Source organism: Vespula pensylvanica, chromosome 1, assembly GCF_014466175.1.
Source record: "Vespula pensylvanica isolate Volc-1 chromosome 1, ASM1446617v1, whole genome shotgun sequence".
NCBI classification, from domain to species: domain Eukaryota; kingdom Metazoa; phylum Arthropoda; class Insecta; order Hymenoptera; family Vespidae; genus Vespula; species Vespula pensylvanica.
The window spans coordinates 1,694,003-1,707,472 of NC_057685.1; the positions used below are offsets into that span (position 1 = coordinate 1,694,003).

The window sequence follows — 13,470 nt, forward strand, 5'->3', positions numbered from 1 at the left end:
TTTATTTCACTTACAATTTTCATTTAGAAGAGAAACTTGACGTATAAACCGATGGATCTACACACGTACATTGGTTGTACAAACACATAGAGCTAGAAAATATAGGATTCAAATAGCAGGTGGGAACAGTTAAATATTTGCAGAGTCCCAGTAGCGTTAACCCAAGTCAATAGCGTTCAGATTCTACGGCAAGTTGCAGGAAAACATCGGATATTTCCGGTTCTACATGCATACGTATTTTACTACTACGTGTTTTATCCGTACGTGTCTCTAAATGTATTGACAAGCCATGTCAATACTATCAAAACCATATTCTTTTTTTCAAATTCCATATGACATTTTCTCAAATGATAGAAATTCAATGAGCCTACTTAACTACTTAAATATATACATACCTGTCTGGATAAATTAAAAATATAATCTCTATCATTCAGTGAACACATTATTGAAAATCTTATAATAACGATTTATTTACGTAATCATTTTGTATATTTTTTTCCAAACGAAATAATATCTTAAATAATTGTCAAATATACGAGAAATAATATATAATATTTTTATTTCAAAATAATTTTCCGGTTACCGTTACTTTATAAAATTTTTTTGAAAAGTTTTCGACGATAATGACGATACTTGATAACTATACAGTATTCTCGCGAAGGTACTTGATATGAAGTGGTACAAATGACGGCAGGACACGAGTTAAAAATTTTTTGCCCCGTAGACGGTAAAGAGTAATATATCTACTGGGTGGTCGATAATGATGCATTTTTTATGCAGTTTGCGTGAGAAGGAAAGGGAAGCTCGAACTGAAGGACGAACTGTCTGAAGTGGTACCGAGGGGTTGGAGACGGGGAGAGAAGAGAGGGCGTGGGTCACGAGCCACTAACAAAGATTATCGATTTTATTCCATTTCCTACGTAGTTACAATGAAATCGTACTCAAAGCGTTAATAAAAATATCGAAAGTATCAAAATTCATTCTCTTCGATCGATTTGTTTCGAGCGACGATGGAAATTTAACGAAACCATTGTTATAACGCTTTCGGCGCCATTATTTAACGTCGTCGAGTCTACCAAAAATAAAGAAAAATACCGAAAAAAAATCACATCCAGCGAAGGTATTTGTTTTTGGAAAAAACAAACGGCGAACGTTTGGAAAATAAACATTTCAGAAATGATTCACGATGTAAATGTAATTCTTCTTCATCTTCGAGAGAGAGAGAGAGAGAGAGAGAGAGAGAGAGAGTATCAAAATATAATAATTAGGATTGTGAGTATCGTTGTTGGTATCGATCATTCTTAAAAAAATAAAAAAATTAAAAATTAAAAAATTAAAAAGAGAAAGAAAGAAGGAAAGAAAAAAGAGGAATTAACTAAAGAAAAAGAAAGAAAGAAAAAAAGAGAGAAAGAGAGAGTAAAAAGAAAAGTACGAACGCAGAAAATGGTCGTTTTTCCTTGTTACGAAAGTTTCTCGGCAAACGAGCTTTACCATCGAGTAATTAATACGATAGCGCGTTTCATTACTCGAATCACAGCTAGAGCGTTTCTTACTTTGATTTAATACGGCCGAGACACGATCCGTTCGTGATAACGACGTGCCCTGACCGGCTCGCTAAAAGCTACGATGCGTCTTCCCTTTCATGATTTTGTCCGTCCGTACATTAATTAAGATACGTTACTCTTTGTTCGTAACAAATCCGTCATCGCTAATTAATCGATCGTCCAATAATATAATAACACAGAGGGGTTACAACGCTTTATTAATAAATCATAATGTCGTCTCTCGTTATCTCGTTTATACACAATATGTAGTTTAGAATTATTCCGTTAGTTTCTAACGATTAAGTAAAATTTTGTTTCACTATGCTTAAAAAATCATATTCTCTTCTTTTTTTTTTTTGTTTCTTTTTGTCATCGAATGAAACAAATAATAATAATAATTTCTCAAATAAGATCTTAATATAACGAGTATTACAGAGTATTATTTTGTTATAGAGATATAGCAAAAAAAAAAAGAAACATTTTTTCCTCTTCTTTTCTTTTCTTTTGTTTTCCCTTTCTTGCGCGTTATCGAAAGAAAGTACTTCGGTGGAAACGAATAAAATTTTAATTAACCAGCGTCTATTTGTTATTTTGTTATAGCAATAATGGCACAACCGGCAAGCCAGGATCATGGCAACGTGTACAGGATTCTCAACGATCAAGTCCAAATCCAAGCGGTGCTCATTCCGCACAGGATGTGGCCACGCCTCACACTGCTCCCGTTTCCGTGAGTATTTTATTTTCCTCGAGACTTTTTCATCGTTTACCGTGACGAGTTCGATCGATCGAAAATTTATCTTTCGATAGTAGAAAAACGAGAGAATGATTCAGATCGATACTAGAAACGAATCGCTTCCTTTTTAATCATCCCTACTGCTAAAAGTTAGATTTGCTTTGTTTTCGTGATCTGTCCCTTTTCTTTTTTTCTTCTTCATCTTTTTTTCTCTCTTTCTCTCTTTATTTTTTATCATCATCATTATTCTCTCCATCTCTACGTCGAGATCGCAAACAAGAATTGTTTTAATGATAAAGTAGAACATTGTGAACGATGTATGTACGTACCTACCTGAATAATTACGTACATAGGGAACGATGTTTGCTCGCAAAAGCAGAGAACAAACACGGTGTGCGTTATCTCGAGAGAAACTTTCGCGAGTCACTCTTTGAAACTTCGACCGTATCTGTACATTCGTCTATATAAACTCGACCGGTTTTCGACGATTTTTATATACATATATATATATGAGATTATTCGTTCAATTTTTATACCTCTAATATCGTTTTTTATTTTTATTTGATTACCTTCTTACATTAACAGTGATATATGAATTCGTTTAAAAATGCATATAGAACGAATTTGATTAATAAGTGATAAGAATGAATAATCGAAAACACCGTAATGCGATAAAGTAATGAAACGTTACTAATCCTAGATAAATATTATAATAAAATCGATCGGTGTGAGACCTTGAAATTAATTTTATAGATAGGTATACACGGATATTTTATATATATATATATATATATATATATATATATATATGTATGTATGTATGTATGTATGTATGTATGTATGTATTTACGATATATACAGGATGAACAACAAATTATTTCTAAGAAAAATTATTATTAATTATTTCGATGCTTGTCAACCATCACTAGTTTCTCTAGTTTAAAGAAGAAAAAAAAGGAAATATTAGTCTTGTCGTCCCTTTTTGAAAGAAAATTCATTTCAATTAGAAGATTTATACTCGTAGCAATTAATTTCTACTATCTCGCATTTAATCTTCCCCCTTCGAGACAATTAATCCTACAGCGAGGATCATCGTAGTTCCTATAAGATCTACACTAATACATATATTTAGACGAACACGCTTTCAACTTTGTACTTATTATACATATATCCATCTGTGCATTTCCTATAACCCTTGTGTCTGATAAATCTACGAACTTACTACTGCGTTACAGAGAGATAGACAAGAGAGAGAGAAGGAGAAAGAAAGAGAGAGAGAGGGGTTATTCATGTAAAGCATTTCTAAATTTAATTAAACCAACCACAACCATACTAATCCTCTATCTTCAACCTCATACATGTGTCTCTTCTTGAATTTATATATATATATATACACATATATATACACATGTACATATATATGCGATAGCTAATTGTAATTTCAACTAACTTTAATTTTACTGATCACTATAGTCTTAATTTTTAATTTATTTATAATATATACATACATACATATGTGTATATATATGTATGTGTATATACATATATATATATATATATATATATATATATTTCGTAAAAAGTATAAATTATTTAAACATATAAATGCATTTGATTTGTTAACTGATTATAAAATAAATTAGATTTGATTGATCGACGTATAGTCGAAAAGTAGTAATAACAGGAGTAGAAGAAGAAGGAAAAAGGAAATAAAAAAAAAAGTAAAAAAAAAGTACGTTCGTTCGTTCAGGATAAAAGTCCCGAACGGAAGTGAATCAGTGGAAATATACGAAAAGTTTGATAGCAACTAGTCCTAGTAATTTCAAGGAAATTATACCAACGTCAAGTCATATCGAGTTTTGGTAACCTGCCAAAATTCGAACTAAGAAGAAGAACCTTGTAGGAACTTCTTAGAAACGTTTTGATCGATTCCTGCAGAAAAGAAAAATGGGAGGAGCTTCAGTTTTTTAAGCTTTTGACTTTGACCTTTGCAATTAGAGAAACGAAATTTTGTCTTTACTTAAATTTTAATATTTAACGATTCATATATACTTACATGGAAAGAAACAAAAATATATATATATATTTATTTATTTATTTATTTATGTATGTATATATGTATGTATGTACATGTATATGTAGATATAGATAATATATAGAAAGGAGAAACAGTAACGAGCTGTCATTACAACGTCGACACTCCTAGGATGATACATCGGAGTCGTTTCCAGTTACGGTAACATGTTCGTTCATATTCAGAAGGGTGGTACATAGTGCGTGTACGTGTTAGTATTATATGAAACATTCCGATGTTCGTACTATACACCCAGACGTACGCATAAATATCACTAACGAGTGACAAATCCAACGATTTTATAGGTATTAACAAATAGTCTAAAATTAAAAAGAAAAAAAAGAGAGAGAGAGAAAAAAAGGAGAACAATCTTTCAATCAGTTATAATTAATTTTATCGTAAACGTATTAAAATTAATAACGTCGCAATCGTAACTATCTCGTTAACTCTTTTTATTAACTTTTAAATTATTTCTATTAAATTTATAAGATTATCTTTTTTCTTTTCTTACATATATATATATATATATATATATATATATATATATATATATACATATATATATATGTAGGACGCGATCCTTTTTTTATCGTTCTGATCCCTTTGAAAGATTAACGACGGAATAAGGATAAAATATTCATCGATCTATCTTCGTTACTTCGACTTTCAGGATCGGTGAACTTTGACCGATATCGTTTTTACCGTCGAGGATATTTTTGGAAAAAGTATTTGATTTCCTAAATTATTTATTTATACGGTACCAAACGCGATCTCCTTCCTAAGCGATTAACTTCGGTAAGATGATAATAATTCATATAAAATGAATTTTTTTTTGTTTTCTCGATGGACGGAAAAAGAATGAAAGAGAAAAAATAAGGAAGAGAGAATGCTCTTAAAAGAAAAGAAAAAGAAAGAGAGAGAAAAAGAAAAATGGCGACTCTCGTAATTAAGAGCATACGGCACAACGGGCATCGAGATATTTCGGTCCGTTGAAGCTTCTTTGCTTTGCACCTAACTCGAACAATGGCAGTGTGCTCGACGAGAGTCAAGTGACCCTCGACTTCGCTTAGAAACTACCCTTCTCCTTGTCACCCAGTAACGCTACAGCTACCACTAGCACCACAGTATCATCACCCTTTTTGTCCTCCTCCTCCTCCCTTTTCCTTCCTTCCTCCTCGACCAGCCGCGATATGAAATATGGTCCAAACTCGTTGTAGAAGCTATAAAGGTTGTCGAACTCCGGTCATGCAGGCCGTAGGAGTTTAACAAATGAATTCTTACGAGCACATAATCTTTGAAAATAAGAAAAAAATTTTTTCTTTTTTTTTTTTTTTTTCTTATTTTTTTTCGGGTTACATATGACCTCTATGAGTTCCTCTACTTTCTTTCTGTCTCTTTCTTTTTTAATAGATTCATAAACGTAATGAAATATTGTAGAGAAAAGAGCTGATCTATTTATAAAATAATGTATTTGTGTGCATCCTTTTTATTTATCTCTTGTTTAATACATTCATAAACGTAGTGAAATATAGTAGAGAAAAAAAACTAATCTATTTATAAAATAATGTATTTATGTGTATACATCCTTTTTATTTATTTTTATAGCCCCTTCACGATCAGTATATTGGTCACGGTAGAAAGGATCGAAGACGAATGCCTGGAATCAGCAAAACCCAACGACGTATCAAAGCATCCAGCACTCCGGCCTTACTGGATCGAGATCACGAAAGGTAATGATAGATATTTTTCAAAGATAAGGGTCACCCTTTATTCTTCCTCCAAAAAGAAACAAGAAAGAAATACCAAAGAGAAATAGAAACAAAATAAAAGCACCGTCGTATCATTGTCCTTGAGATATCCTGAGACGTTCGATCAAATAATGTTATTACGTATTAATTCCAGATGGTTACAATATAACTATATCAAAATTTCTTGATCGAGAAAGTGAAAAGATAAAAATTACAACAAGTAAAATGTGTCCCTTTTTCGATAGCCCTTTGAATGTAGGCGTTATGTTAAGGGCGTTAATGTGATAAAGATCAACCCTTTTCGCTCTTTTCTACACTTGTGTAATGTGAAAAGAGATAAACAGAGAAAGAGAGAAAGTAAACTCGACTGCTTACAAAAAAAATCACGTGTCAAAGACAACACGATAGACCTTTGGAAAGAAAAAAGAAAGAAAAGAAAAGAAAGAAAGAAAGAAAGAAAGAAAGAAAGAAAGAAAGAAAAGTGGGTGTTACGTAGAGAGAATAGTCTCACATCTCACTTAGAATTTTTCACAAGAGTTTTTACTCTCTCGATCTTACCAAAGAATTCTCTATTTTTTGCGAACACCGTTAGATAGAAAAAGAAAATACGAAATACCCTTGGTTTATCGTATCTACGACTTTCTTTTCTTTTCTTTTCTTTTCAATTCCTTTTCTACCCTCGTACTCCGTCTTCTCTTTTTTTGTTGATTAAAAAAAAAACAGAGAGATAGAAGAAAAAAAGAAGCGTCAAAATTTGAAGTGTAAAAAAGTGCAAAGAGATATTACAATTGAAAGAAACTAAAATATTACAATTAATAATTAATATTAATGACTTTACTCGATCAATAAACATTTTATTTCATTTGGAATCAAAAATTAAGCTTTTAAGTAATATATATATTTGTTATTATTAATAAGTGAATATTTATATAAATATAATATATACAGAGAGAAAAGAGATAGAGAGAGAAAGAGAAAGACATAGTTTATGAGGGTAGAAAATGTCAAAGGCTTTTTGACCTCGTACTTGACGTGCTTCCTCGCGTTTTTCGTTTCTCATCATGATCCCGGGACCTCTCGGACGTGTCACACACTAAAGTACAAGAAAGAAAGACAGAGAGAGAGAGAGAGAGAGAGGGCTGTTTGTCGAGTCACGAGTAAAGATATTATTTCGGTTGACCTACCTGAAGTCCATCGACTTTCTGCGCTGCTGAACGCACCCCTTTAACACCCTTTTCTCCAAACTTTAATTATATATCCAATGAAATAGTATCTCTGAACTCTTTTATTTATTTTAACAATTTTCTTTATCCACCTGTCTATCTCTCTTTGTCTCTATCTCTATCTCTATCTCTCTCTCTTTCTTTATTTTTATAATAGCTCAATAAATCAACATCGATCAAAGGAAAATCGAGAAAAGACTGAAATCGTAAAGAAACATTGATGATAACGTTTAATCAAAATAAATCGGATATTACCTATCACATAGGACAATCGAGGATGTTTTCAAATAAAAAAAATCGGTCGATTAAAAGGAAAAAAAGAAAGAGGGATGAGAAAGAGGTACCGATGTCACTACAAAGGATAAATGGTACCTTTTGTAGAGACCGACGAAGAGAATGAAAGGTGCTCTTGCACCCGCATCTTTCGGAGGAAAGAAAGGCAATAGGAGAAAAAAGGTAAAGGTGTGTGAATGAAAAAGAAAGAAAATGATAGAAAGAGAAAGAGAGAGAGAGAGAGAGAAAGAGAAAGAGAGAGAGAGAGAGAGACGAAGGTAGACTACACCATCCCTTCATGGTCCTATACCTGAAGCGACCCTTCAAATCTGTTCTCGGAAGAAGTATCACGCAGACAGACAAACACATACACACACACGAGTGTACGGAACAACACGCGATCCACCCACGTACACATTTACACATACACATACACATATATATACGAATATAGAAGGATGATGTATACGTGTAAACTAAAGGCATGGATCTCATCGTTGTGTGTTGTTACTACGAAGGTTCAGTCGCTTGCAGTTCGTGGCCCATCACACTTCCTGTGTCTGAAGCTCAAACTTTTAATGTGCCAGGAAAAAAAAAAAAGAAAAAATATTTATGTTAATCTTCGAATATATATTCCAACATCCCTACCTACGCGTTTACGATAATAAACGTGGAAAGGATTTGTAATAAGTGTTTTGTGCATTAATGTGATATTATACGATTTTGATTTTTCCAATCGTCGATAAAATTCTACGTTCATCGTGTCGGATAGTAATACGTCGTACGATAAAATAAATTTTTCTGATTGGTAAATAAAACAAAATTCGCGTAACGTTGTTTAAATCAACATGTTGCCAACCGTACGAGAAATAACTAAGCTGTTGGGATAAGGATCATCGCTCGTGCAGAAAAACGTGGTTTAAGGCGATTATATCCTTATGATGTGGTAAGTAATTTGCTTGCTCGAAGAAGCAACGAATTATTGTTTAACGAAAAGGAATAAGTGTGTTTTTGTTTGAAAATTTAAAAAAAAAAGTTAAATAATTAAAAACATTCAGGAAACAAATACGTTCTTTTAATCCTTGTTTCAAAAAGAAAATAAAAGGAAAATTTATTAAATCGTTTATTATTCAAGAAGAAATAAAATTTTCAAAATGGAATATCAAACGCGATATATCGAAACAATTTCGAAAGATTCACAATCCGTATTTCGTACGCAAAGGCAAATCGATTAATAGTCAGTCAGGCTGGTAACACAACACCTTCCACTTGCGAAACGATTTTGCTTCGACCACAAGTTTCCGTTTTCAAAGACCTGACGCGTTCATTTTCTCTCTCTCTCTCTCTCTCTCTCTCTCTCTCTCTCTCTCTCTCTCTCTCTCTCTCTCTCTGTCTCTCTCTGTCTTTATCGAGGAACTGTCGTTTCCGTTATTTCATTTTTACCAGTCACTCGGTCTTGTCTGCGGTCGTGCATAATCGAAGATGCCATTCGTGTATCTTCCAACGTCTTACGAAGATCTTTCTTCCGTGGTCTTATCGAAAAAAAATATTAGATTTGTAAGGAAGAGACATTGCAGGTTGTATAAATTGAACCAAATTGATCATAAAATTTATAATCTATTATGTAATATCACATGACCTGCGTTAACTGATCGTATTTGGTATAATATATTTCAATCATTTAGAGAAAAGAAAAATTAATTAAATAAATAAATAAAAACAAAAATTTATTTCAGTCGACAGTGGTCAGGTGATGAAGAAAGCGATGGGACACGTAGTCATCAAACGAGGACTGAACACCCTTTAACCGAAGCAACTATACCTCTGGTCACTCATTCTCGTCTTCAAGACCCTTCGACCTTGGGTTCGTCGAACGTGATTGCCACTTCGGGTGGTGGTCCAGGACAAAATTCGCACCGTTCTAATGCGGCACAAAGTCAACAAGAAAGCGTATTGCAAAAATTTCGAAAGAGCTTCTCTTTGAGATTTCACAAAAAGGGCAGCAAAGAGAGTACGGAGGGTGAATGTCCTGTGGAGGAGAATGAAAGAACAACTGGCCAGTTAGGAGAAGAGGAAGAAAGGGAAACTTCGGCCGTTTTGTCATCTGAACAAAGCTCGCAGCACAAGGACGATCCTGGCAATGATCAAAAGTTCCGGTTGGTAAATTCGATAAATTTATTTTGTACATTGTTAGATTGAAATTAAAATATAAGGAATAATTCTAGTAGTGATGACCTAGTTCTTATTTCTCTTCAAACTTCGGTACATCATCGATTTAATCTATGTCGAGAGAAACAAGAAATTATATTTGTAAGAGTAGATACTTGAGAAAATTGTAATATCAAGATAAAACTAAAAAATAGTTTTAGATTTTTATAGGGAAAAAAAAAAAAAAGAAGAAAAATTATTTCCTATGCAAAAAGTCGTTTCACCCATAATGTTCGTGTGTCAGGGAGTTATGAGTTAAATAAAAAAAGAAGAGAGTTTTGTTATTCGGTTATACTAATTAAAAGTAAAAAATGAAAATCAGATTATATCTACAAAATGTGAAAGCAAGTCGTCTCACCCGCAAGGCTATCTCATCCAGAATATATATATATATATATATATATATACACATTTTTTTTTCGATTAATTCAATTACCAAAAAGACAATGTTTGGATAGCATTTCCTAAATTAGAAATAGATTAAGAGATTAAGAATAAATTTAGAAGGATAAATTTGTTATTTTATATCTTCCTCTTTCACAGATTTGGTCCTTTAGTATGGAGGAGCAGTAAGGAAAGAAAAAAGAGTAACAAAGCAGCGCGTAATGCAAAATGCAACAGCGGAGATAGTGGAATACAAATAGAGGTAAACATTTTAGTCGAGATTGCTTGATTGTATAAGTACGATTTTTTATTATTATTATTATTATTATTATTATTATCATTATTATCATAAAAAATAAATTAGATAGAAAGAACTCGTTTTTAACGTTCGTGGAATCGTAAGAAATTCATTCGTATTAGACTTTCCAAGAAATTAGTATAAAAAAGAAAAAAAAAAGAAAGAAAGAAAAAGAAAGAATAATATAATGCAGAGAAGAAAGTGGTTGGTCAAAGAATATTGTTGTGGAATGAATTGTGTTGTGGGGCGTACTATAGATGGTATCTGGTGGAGCGTTGACTGTGGGCAGTAGTGGCGGAACGATGGGGGGTGGCGATAGCTCCGAATCCCACGACACAGACGTCCAAGATGAAACGGACAGCCCTCCGGCCCTTCGTAGGCGAGTTGCCGATAAATCACGACCCCAGTCCGAGCTCATCAACCAGATACTGATAGACAAGTTTAAGGTAAAGATTGCTTTCTGATTAATGAAGACACCATCGAAATTCGTTTAATTTTCATCTTCATTGTCATAACCATTATCTAATCGCATTAAAACGCGATAGGTTTATATCAGAATTGAGTCATATTGTTATAACAATCAAATGCAAATTCAATTCAAGGAGAAAACAAAATGGTAGAGAAGAGTCGGTTAATGATAATCGAAACACCGTACGTATAAGTACTAATTGCTCAAAGAAATCTCGAAGAAATCACATTTGATTGACATTGTCCTTGCTCGAGACTCGTCTAAACTTTCAACAAGCATAGATCCCGGGGACACGGTATCTCGTCAATGTTGATAACACATTGTTGGATGTATCATCCCGCGTTTCTGCGGGCCATGCTCGTACTGATCAGAAACGGCACAGATAAGCAACGGACGAGAATATAACGTATATCGCGTGAACCAGGATACGAGGAGAGGATACGCTAGAAAGAGAGAGAGAGAGAGAGAGAGAGAGAGAGAGAGAGAGAGAGAGACAGATAGACCAAATACAGTTCTGGTCAGTCGATATCGCGAGAGTCACAGTTGCGTCGTCGTGCGCCGTTCAACGAGCGCCGATCGAAGTGTAACGCGAAGTATAACTTTTCCAAGGTTGAGATATCAGTAAACTTCTCCGATGACAATTTCTCCGAACGAGACGACGATCGAAATTCTTCGAGCGTGATTAACGAATTAATATTCATTTTATCTATCTTATCTGGTGGTCTAAAATTACCACTTTCGTATACTATTATTGTTTTATATCTAATATATGTTCATATAAAAAATTATATATATTTTAGATAAAAAGAAAAAGACAAAAAGAAAAAACAACGTGTGTGTGTGTGTGTGTGTGTATATATGATATATATATATATATATATATATATATATAGGTATAAACGCAATTATAAATTCCAAATTATTGATAAAATTTTAGCACAAAATTATCGTATCTCTTCGAACTCATCATATTACTATTTCATAACGAAGAATCTAAAAGCAATGAGATCGAAAAAAATCATAGAAACAATGGAAAAGTAAAAAAGAAAAAAATAATTATAATAAAAAATAGAATGAACATCTATCGAAAAGTGGGAACGATTTATTTCTTTTCAGGCGGACTTACAGAGTCGCGCATCGAGGCATCAGCACGTACGTAGAACTAATAGCGACCTTGGTGGACAGAGATTACTCCAATGGGACACCAGATCAGGATATAGTCATATTCACAATTATCGAAGGATGCTCTCGACGCCATCACCGATCAAGAGCAGACCACCGAGGCTAAGCCCGAGACACTCTTCCCATGACATCGTTACACTGAGAAGGTAAGTTCCTTTCTTTATCTATCTATCTATCTATCTATCTATCTATCTATCTATCTATCTATCTATCTATCTATCTATCTATATATATCTATCTATCTATTTCTCTTTTTTCTCTCTTCTCTTTCTATCTCTCATAAAAAAATCGTATTTCGATTGCATACGCATCACTCAATATTTTCTTATTGCCAAATCGCGAGCGAGCATTCTTTTATGTATTTACAACGTGTTTACATAAAAGTGATGCTGCACGGCCTGATCTCTTGGCAGCTGCTACGTAAAAATATACATTGATTTATTTTATTAAAATTGGTCGTTATTTAAATATGACGCTAAGACCAATCAATCGATTTTCTATCGATATTTTTTTGTAAACATTTTACGTAGCATTTGCCTGAAAGCTGTTAAAAGCCTTAGCATTGACATTGCCAATTAGGCAAGAATTACAGAATCAACTATACAATATATATTATATAACGTTGTTTATTCTCTTATATACTTGGGGTGAGGCATTTTAAATGAATTTATTCTATTCGAGAAAAATTATATATAACACTCCTGTTACTAATGTTAATAAAATTATTACGTATATATATCTATATATACTTTTGCCTAATACGTCTAAAAATATACTATCATTTAATTGCTACACCCTTCGTAATGGCTTTGATCGCAAATTTTCCGATTAGCTTGTTAATTGTGCACTACTACTTATTAAGCGCTAAATCTTTTTTCTGTTATCTAATAATAAATGCGCTCAACATAGATCGGCCGCTGCTTATATTTCGTATGCTAAATAAAAATTTAGAAAGAAAAAGAATAAGAAAAAAACAATAAAAAAAAAGAAAGAAACGATCATTATACACTCGCGACATAATCAAACAACCATCAAATCCCAGATATATTAATGTCCTTCGCAAAATTTACATTTCTTTTATTCTCGAACCTTTCCAGTAAATCGAGGGAGACTAGTGGTAGGTAGACGGGTATTATAACAAATCATCTTTTTTTAATTTTCCTCGTAAAGTTGGTCTGTCACGCGTAAAGTAAACCAGTAAGGACGTAGTACCTTCGTAAGTGAACGCTTCGATCGTTTGTTTCGTTATCAGTGAGGAGACAGAAAATTGATCTGTCCTGTCTCTCTCTCTCTCTCTCTCTCTCTTTCTCTCTCTCTGTCTCTCTCTCTCTCTC

At 33.2% G+C, this 13,470-nt stretch overlaps 1 protein-coding gene across 4 annotated transcripts in view; it reads left to right on the forward strand.

Moving 5' to 3' along the window:
* The window catches only part of LOC122633033, a 145,718-nt gene that overhangs the window by 127,404 nt on the left and 4,844 nt on the right, over positions 1–13,470 (forward strand). For all 4 annotated transcript variants that reach the window (XM_043820507.1, XM_043820486.1, XM_043820496.1 and 1 more), the window contains exons 9-14: positions 2,145–2,271; positions 5,957–6,081; positions 9,332–9,751; positions 10,347–10,449; positions 10,743–10,931; positions 12,071–12,282. In XM_043820507.1, the coding sequence (XP_043676442.1) occupies positions 2,145–2,271; positions 5,957–6,081; positions 9,332–9,751; positions 10,347–10,449; positions 10,743–10,931; positions 12,071–12,282 (1,176 nt within the window). The remainder of the gene's footprint in view (positions 1–2,144; positions 2,272–5,956; positions 6,082–9,331; positions 9,752–10,346; positions 10,450–10,742; positions 10,932–12,070; positions 12,283–13,470) is intronic.